This window comes from Staurois parvus, unplaced genomic scaffold, assembly GCF_062004578.1.
Source record: "Staurois parvus isolate SC_StPar_1 unplaced genomic scaffold, SC_StPar_1.0 ptg001051l, whole genome shotgun sequence".
In the NCBI taxonomy this organism is placed as follows: Eukaryota; Metazoa; Chordata; class Amphibia; order Anura; family Ranidae; genus Staurois; species Staurois parvus.
Window position 1 is genome coordinate 3,970,606 of NW_028318847.1, and position 8,700 is coordinate 3,979,305.

At 36.2% G+C, this 8,700-nt stretch overlaps 1 protein-coding gene across 1 annotated transcript; it reads left to right on the top strand.

The window, feature by feature from the left end:
* Positions 1 to 303: 303 nt before the first annotated feature.
* Positions 304 to 7,611, top strand: NPAS4 (neuronal PAS domain protein 4). The gene is made up of 8 exons (XM_089658074.1): positions 304 to 813; positions 1,273 to 1,424; positions 1,769 to 1,871; positions 2,683 to 2,932; positions 3,053 to 3,162; positions 3,506 to 3,641; positions 3,749 to 4,971; positions 5,229 to 7,611. The coding sequence occupies exons 1-8, from the start codon at positions 639 to 641 to the stop codon at positions 5,252 to 5,254; spliced, it is 2,175 nt and encodes a 724-aa protein (XP_089514200.1). The 5' UTR covers positions 304 to 638; the 3' UTR covers positions 5,255 to 7,611.
* Positions 7,612 to 8,700: the final 1,089 nt, after the last annotated feature.

Sequence of the window (8,700 nt, forward strand, 5' to 3'; positions counted from 1 at the left end):
TCGTGATACATTACCAGTGTTGGTGTCTTACTATGCCCTGTGATGGCATCTTTATGGGAATATAGGGTAGTCTTTATTCTTATAATGGATAGTATATATAGAAAAACATATACCACATGAATTCTGTGTGATATAAATCTAAATTGTCTCCAGTATTTGAGCAAAATGTAGTATTTTCAGGCTCGTCTCTGCAGCTCCCTGCAAATTGGGTACAGAATGTGATATTTGGCACTTTGCAGAAATCTCTCTCTCCAACTCCCCCTCCCTATACTCTACCCCTCCTTCCTTTTCTCTCCTGTGGCTCAGCGTCATCAGTAAGAGTTGATGACGCTTGCCTGTAACAGCAGAGAAAGGCAGTTCCCTAACCATGCAACCCATTGATGATAAACTCCACTCTCTCCTCACCCCCCCGCATCTCACCTGCCCACACACTCTTCAGTTACTATATAAAGAGAACCACGAGCTACAGTTCTTTAAATCAGAACCCAGAGACAGTCACCAGGAGAAGAGAACAGGAATACCACATTATTTGGGAAAAGAAGACCTCCAGCAGATTGGAAGACGAAGACGAGAAGAGGAAAGAAGAACGGGGCTCTCTGGACTGACTCTTATTCAGCACCCCAGGGACCCCATCCAAAATGTATCGGTCTACGAAAGGCGCTTCAAAAGCCAGAAGGGACCAAATTAATGCTGAGATTCGAAACTTGAAAGATCTTCTTCCCATCTCTGAAGGAGACAAAGTACGACTATCTTATCTCCACATTATGTCACTTGCCTGCATCTACACCAGGAAATCGGTTTTCTTCTCAAGAGGTAAGATCAGAAAGATGCTGGATTCCTGATTTAGTAGGTTCTTGGCATGGTCTTGTTGTTGCCATAATGCCATTTTTAGGACAGCTTCCCTTCTTTAGAAACTTCCCATCCTTTTGGTTAAATCTTTGTATTTAAGAATTGTTTTTATGCAAACTTTGTGTTTCACTACAATGCTATGCCTGTTTTTATTTGTTGCTAATATATTTCTTTAACCTGCTGCTAATAGCTATTGTGACATAGGCATATAGGCATTTAGTTAAGCAGTATTTGAGCCATCTAGTTGCTGTCCATGGTGCTGAAGCACAGCACAGTTTGTTCAGTCATTCTCCAAGGTCCTGAACACTGATTCTAGATGATTCTTAGTTCAGTGTGTAAACCTTTAGTCGTCAGTAATGTTACAGTGCAGCTAAAAGTTCAAAAGATTTACATTTACCATTATCCTATTTATTTATTTAACAGGTCAACAGATACATGAGTTAGAAAGTCTTCTGTCCAACCAAGACCTACAAGATTTTGTCCACAACCTTCCTGGATTTCTACTAACCTATACAAGTGAAGGAAAGCTGATATACGTGTCAGAAAATGTGACTGATCATCTAGGACATTCAATGGTGAGTCAACATTGCCTATATTAATGCACACATCTTACTGGTACATCTTGTGCTCTTTAATACATTACACACGGACAAAACAAAATACTGAAAAAATTATTTAAGGTTTTTATATCATTTAGCCTTTTTAAATTAATTTAGGAGCTTCTTCATCTGAAATATAACAGGATACAAATATTTTACATTCCAATATATTTATACGTATAATGCAAGCTATAACTACACTTTGGCACTGATTGGTGTTTATACCTTTCATATATGCATATACTATATATCTTAATGAAGCCTCAGAATGTACTGGTGTTTATGATGTACCTAATAAATCCTTAATTGTTTTCAAACAGGTTGATCTGGTTGCTCAAGGAGACAGCATATATGACATCATTGACCCTTCAGATCATTTTGTTATGAGGAATCAACTGGCTCTCCCATCATCTCTTGATAGTGGTAAGTTTTCAAATTGGCAAAATAACAGACCTTAGAGTTCTCTCATTTAACCAGTTTATTAACTGTTACTAAGACCCAAACATCAGCAATGGATTGTATGTATTTTCTTTTAGCCTTATGGTTATATAAATTAACTTTTGATACTACTCTTTAAAGTGCCTGTAAACCAAAGAACAAAATTTAAATATATTGCAGTTTACCAGTCTTTAGATGTGGTGATTGCTCTAGTTTGCTTTTTGCAGACCATTTTTCCTTCTATTTTCACCCCTTGATCCTCCCATTAATACACTTCCTGCCCCAGGGTGACAACACTCACTGTACTGTTTCAATGGAGGAGCAGTGTTGTCACACTACAGAACACCTCCCTTCTTCTCATCTCCATAACACAGGGGGATGGGTTCTGTAGTCTAAAGAATCAAGTGGATAAGCTTAAAAACATTACTTACTGATAACACTGACGAGACCACAAGAAGTTACAAGTTGACAAGATTTCTGGCAGGATCAGCATATTTTTTCTTTTTTGCATTTATCAAGCAAATATAAGTAAATGCTTTTGATTGTATTCTTATCAGACCAAAAGGCATCACATAAGAGTAGTTCATTGTTAGGGTTTACACTTTAAGTGAAGCTACAACTTAAATAATTGTAAGATTTCAATGGATACTACGTTTTTATATACTATTTTTTAAGAGACACTATGACTATGCTATATTTACCCATATGCTAATTCCATATTAAGGTAGCTTATTAAAAATACCTTAAATAGTGTTATGTATTAATGTCTATATGGTGTACCTTTTGTTTTTTTCAGAGAGAATGTTCAGGTGTAGATTCAATACCTCAAAGACAGCTAGAAGGCAGAGTGCAAGTAACAAGCTTGTCCTGATACGAGGAAGATTTCAACCGTCCCCACCTGGCACCTACTGGTCATCAAACCCTGTCTTTACAGCCTTCTGCATTCCTCTTGACCCAAAGCCCAGAGTAACAAATAACCATTTCCTAATGGACTTCTTTGAGAGCCGCCATAGCAAGAATCTTTCAGTGCTGGATGTTTCAGAGAGGTAAATATCATATATGCCTCCAGTTCTATAACATCCTTAAGTGTAACCAGTTGAGTCATGTTTCATTAGCACTACGAAAAAGACAGTGATAACTAAAATGTTATTGTTCTTTCCTCCTAGGTCAGAGCTGCACTTAGGTTATGACAAGAATGATATGATCTGCAAGTCGTGGTACAATATAATTCACCCTGAAGACCTCACCCAGCTGTCTACACAACATTACAAGCTATGTAAGTTGGCATAACTGAATGTGTAAGCAAAAAAGGGAAATTTAATTATATTTATAAACAGCTCAGTAATGTAGTAAGCTATCAGGTAGTGAGAATAATTTTTGCATAGAATCAAAATGAAAATAGAATTGCATTGAAACAAAAATCACTGAAAAGGTGAAAAAGAGAAAAAAAGGACATCATAAAATGGAGAATATATAGAAAACAACTAAAAGGGATATTTAGAGAACAGGTAGAGCAGAAGATAAATTAAACTGTAGCTGAAGAAGCAAAGAAAGATATTTTCTTGACTTTCCATTCATTACTGTAATTGAACTAACTTCCTGTTTTTTTCTCTTTATAGTAAATGACACAAGTGAATGCAGAGCAGAAGTGGTGTTACGTCTGCAAAGAAAAGATCTTCAGTGGATATGGGTGTATTCTCTTATGCTTCTTGAAAATACAGAGGCTCCAATCACATCCTATAATTATATTATAAGGTAAGGTTTTATAGATAAACATACAATGTAGTGTAGTAATTAATCACACATGTCCTATAATATACTATATACTATATACTAAAGTAAAGTTTGTTTTGTCTTCCCAGTGAGGCAGAAGCCTGGTGCCTGAAACAACAGCTAACTACAGAGGAGTCTCCACTTTCCTTCTCAGTCAGTGGCCCTCCATCATATCAAGAGACCCTCCTCTCCCCAGGAGACCTTTCCAGCCCTGATCAAGTGTTCACTCCCCTTGCAAACACACCAACAAGTATTAGTCAATCCTTTGAGTTTTCAGAGCCTGTTCCAGTCAGCCCTGAAGATCCTGTCTTGTGCCAAAATGCTGCACCAATTATGGAAGAATCTGTTGCTACTGAGACCCAAGTAGAAAATCAGTCTCTCTTTAGCCTTTATCAGTCAACCCCATATGATCAAAGCTTTAGAAGTGAACAAGTTGGAACAGCACCTCCCAAAGATTTCACCTGTACTCCTCCATATACCCCACACCAGAACTGTAGTTTTCTTTTTGGGGTTCCAGAAAGTGCTCCACAAACATCTTCTGAACAAGACTTAACTACCTTAAATCCAGAAGTGTACTACTCTTACTGCAGCTCCCTCTATGAGAAGCTGCCTCCAACTCCAGATAGTCCTGGGGAAGGTGGAGACTGCACAGTAATGACAGTACCAGAAATCCCTGGCCCTCTTTTTGTGGATCTGCCAATGCTTCCTGAGGGGTTAGTGACTCCTGAAACTTCACCAATTAATCAAGTCATCTTCAGGTATTCAGAGCAAGAGAAGAATGAGATAGACTTGTTGGTCAAACAAATTGGCTCCTTAGCCAACGTGTTCAGTAACGTGGCAAATAAAGACATCCCATGCTCTGAGAGCATGATTTTGAGTGGCCATGGACTGGCATGCCGAAGTATTTCTCTCCCTGCCAGTCTTCCAGAAGCTGATTCTGCTCCTAACTTTTCTCGATCCTGGAAGAGCATAGACCTCTCTCTTTTCTTGACATGCCAAGAGCAACCTCTCTCTACTGCTAACCATCCAGTATGCAGCCTTTTCAAAGACTTCCCTGACTCTCCACCCTTTGCAGCCATGGGGTCTCCTTGCAGCCCCCTGGAGGAGGATGAAATACGAGGGGACCTCTCCGTATCTCCATCCATGATTTCAAACGCGACAACTGATCTGTCGCCAGAAGAATGTAACTTCTTAGAGGAACTGATGTCCTACAAAACAGACCTTGAGGCAGGTGCCTCAGAGATTCAATGTGACCGGTTTAATGATGAGTTGTATCAACTCCAGATTCAGCTGCAAGACGGCTTCCAGCAAGGTATGTTATTCATGATAATGCTAAAAATCTAGATGGAAAGTAAATGCATGCAAAATACACACAGTTTAAAGCCTAAACAATTAGCTAAAATACAAATCTCACATACTCATCTGCATAATTAATTGAACAACCTACCCATTGAACAAAACTATAGTCGGTAAACATAAATAAGTTGAGAAAACATCAAGTCTGCTGTTGTTGCCTGAAGTGGTTGAAAGAGTGTACTAATTTTTGCTTTTCATTTTTTTTCTCTACAGATGGAAGTGGAAAACCTTCGTTTTGAAATAAGTCTGTGACTTGCTTCGATATGTATGGCATATTGTCATATCCTGAGCAGAATTTTTCTGCCTTATTATGAACAAAAGAAGACGCACAAAATGGGGGAGAAAACGACTTTCTGCGTCGTCAATCTCTCCTGTTCATCGCAAAACTGTTTTGTTCCCTTTTTCTCTTTCATTCCTCTACTCTCTTTTTTATGGAATTTGTGCACGTTTACATAATGCAAGAGACCTCTTTTGTTCTCATTTGAAAATAACAGTGAAAATAATGGCCCATCCTTTGAAGTTACCATTGTGTGTTTAGACTGTACACAAAAAACACATACAGATAAAAACAATCCTGATACTTTTCTTCAGTATTTAAACACATGTAAAGAAAATATTTTCTTGTTAAAAACATTTGTTTAAACTTAGAAATGGGATGGGCCATTGTTACAAAAACTTTGTACAACCTGTCAATTTATACAAAAAAAAAAAGGGTTTGCAGAACTGAATAGAAAGAGAAAACAGGAGGGTATTGTGTAAGGAAGTTGTAAGTAGTCTTACATAAAACAAAAATGTATTCACTCGTAGTGAAACTAAAAAACAATATATGGTATTTATTTTTGCTAAATTGCGACCAGTTCAAAGGTTTTTTTCCTGTCTAGCATTCGAAATTTCCTTTAACCATAAATGTGGCATTATGCCCTAAATATTCTGTACAACAAGCATCTGTAAAACATTTAAGACATTTACTGTATCAAAACCCTGCACATGTCCATTTTCAACACAATTGTGCTTTAATCCAAAGCAACTAAATCAATTATCAGCTTTCATTGGTCTCATCATAATAGACTCTAAAAAGCTGACTAGTGTTGTGAATTACAGACCTTGTTGCATTACCACATAAGACTTTAAAAGTTTTTTTAAATTAAAAGAGCATTAAATATGTCACAAAGTTTTCTCAAATCACATCCGATAACTAATGAAAACTGTTCTATGAGAAAATTCAACACAGGCATGCCAGCATGTATTACCTTTGCTATTTTTTTTATATTGCAAACATTTCCTTTGCTGGCAGCCAGTCCCTAATAGGCCACTAAACCTATGACATATTTTACCAAGCAAGTATTATATATATATATATATATATATATATATATATATATATGAACTTCAATTACTCAAAAGGGCTGGAGATATTTCACACTATTTTAACATTTGCTGTGATGGCAGGAGCAAATTATTTTCTGAGCTAAGTATCAAAATCTTCAGCATAGGGTGAAGAAAACTGCAGCATCTTTAAGATCAGATAACTGGCAATAAGTCAGTCGTGTGTGTGAATTTATTGCCCATATTGTGATAACTTTATTTCTGATATCTGCAGTTGTGATAGCAACTTTAAATATAACACGCAGCTCTTTTATTTTAAAAACTGCTGTTTTAGGGTTTACCAGTCCTTTAATTCCAGTTGCATTCTTTGCAAAACAGGATGCTACATGTTTAACATGTCTTTTGTTATTACAGATATGGTTATTCATCTTTACCATTTTTGTGCAATATTATTCAGTTAAAATATTATTGTACAATGAAGCTATATCTACAAAATAGAAAATAATCTACAATTCCTACTCACTGGTACAGACTGGGATTACATTAATCCCCGGTAATTATTAAATACTGCACATTAAATATATTGAGTTATATTCCTATTATTATCCCCTGTATGTTTCAGACTTAATATAAAAGATAAACATTATTTCAGATAGTTGCAGTATGTCCCTAAAATGTATATGCATTGCATAGAACAATGCTGATTCACATTTTTTTGATAACTGCCAGTTATAACTTTCTTTATCAGATGCATTTGGTAAAAAAAAAAAAAGAGACAAAATATCAACCTGAAATTATGGTATTATGGCTAAAATAATCCATATTGAAAATATTGGTACACAGCTAAACTGTGCCTTTTTAATTAAAAATATATATGTTGGGGGTTATTGCACCTTTGAAAAAAGGGATTGTGTTTAAAACACAGTCTCTGAATTAAATGTGATAACAGTGCTTGCTAAGAAGCAAAGTAAAATAAACTATATATGTTTCAAAATTATGGTGCTGTGGAGTGCCATAAAAGATGACGTAGGATTTTGCTACGATTTAAGTATAAGGATATTTTTTCCTGAACTGCTGTTTTTCAAATGTTTGAGAGAAATGGTGAAAAAGTAAAAAAAATAAATATATGAAATGTACATTTATAAATATACATATTTATAATTTTTTTAATGTGTATGCAAACTGACTTGTGTTGGGCTGGTGATGTAAAGTCCTGGTCTTGTACAAAGTGTTTTTTTATGGATATGATAAAGAGATATATGAACAAAAATGTGTTTGTGTTTTATTCCGATATTGGAAACAAGAGCTCCCTTTAAGCTATTACACGGGTAGTCCAGTTTTGGCAAGTAAATGGTATGAGTCCTTTCGATTACTTAGCCTTAAACAACTGTAAGTATGGTTGCACATGTCTCAAACACGGTGTCTTATGCTTACTGTTTTATTCATTAAGCAGGTGGGTAGTTAGGTAGGTTTCTTAAATGTATCCTTTTAAAAGCTCACCAAAGCTAAGAACGCATAGCAAGGGGCATCACATCTTATGATTTCTATATGAATGTTTTCACAAATACACATAGATCATGTGAATTTGGTCCCAAACAATGCTTAGGAAACTATTTACTTGCTAAAGCAAAATTTTATGTATGAATATATATATATATATATATTTTTTTTTTTTTTTTTTTTTTTTTATATTACATTAAATTGTGTCCTTGCCCCAAATACTGTACCATATATGGTTGTATTTACCATAAGGCATTTTAGTCAAGTACTGGTTAAGAAGGGGCAAGGTCAAAACTCAAAATGTATGCTTGATGACCCATAACAAGTAAGCAGATTAGCAGACTTTGCTAATCTTAGAGCTTGTCCAGGGCCTGCTGTTAACAGAGTTAAATGACTGAAGCTCAAATCAAACACATAGCTTTAAAAAAAAGCCAGAGGAGTGACCCCTCCTCTTTAGGGCTCTGTATAGAATTTCAATGAAAGCCAATGATAAAGGAAGAGGCTACTGCTGTTGTGCCTCTTTAGAGGTTCATGCCTCTCTCTATGGCATCATTCGGACCCACCAAGTATGTCACTATGGTTTTCTATTATCTCTAAAATAAAACAAATGGGGTAACTCACTTCCACCCATTAGAAAGCATTGATTTCACTGGACGGAATTCCACTTTTCTGGAGAATGTGAGGCCATCCCGAGACTTGACTGAACTCATGCAATTCCAAATGGGAACCTTTGTTGGTGATCTAGAAGAGAGGTAGATTGACTAGCTAAACCTCCCTTCAACCTAAACTTAGCCTCATGATTTTTTGTCTTACCCAGCACCCCTACTCCTTGACCATATCCCCATCCCTTCTTCCTGAT

Coding starts and splice junctions, on each gene's coding strand:
- NPAS4 (XM_089658074.1), top strand. CDS start 639: ATGTATCGGTCTACGAAAGGCGCTTCAAAAGCCAGAAGGGACCAAATT. Junction 2,933..3,052: donor GTGCTGGATGTTTCAGAGAG/GTAAATATCATA, acceptor CTTTCCTCCTAG/GTCAGAGCTGCACTTAGGTT. Junction 4,972..5,228: donor GCAAGACGGCTTCCAGCAAG/GTATGTTATTCA, acceptor TTTTCTCTACAG/ATGGAAGTGGAAAACCTTCG.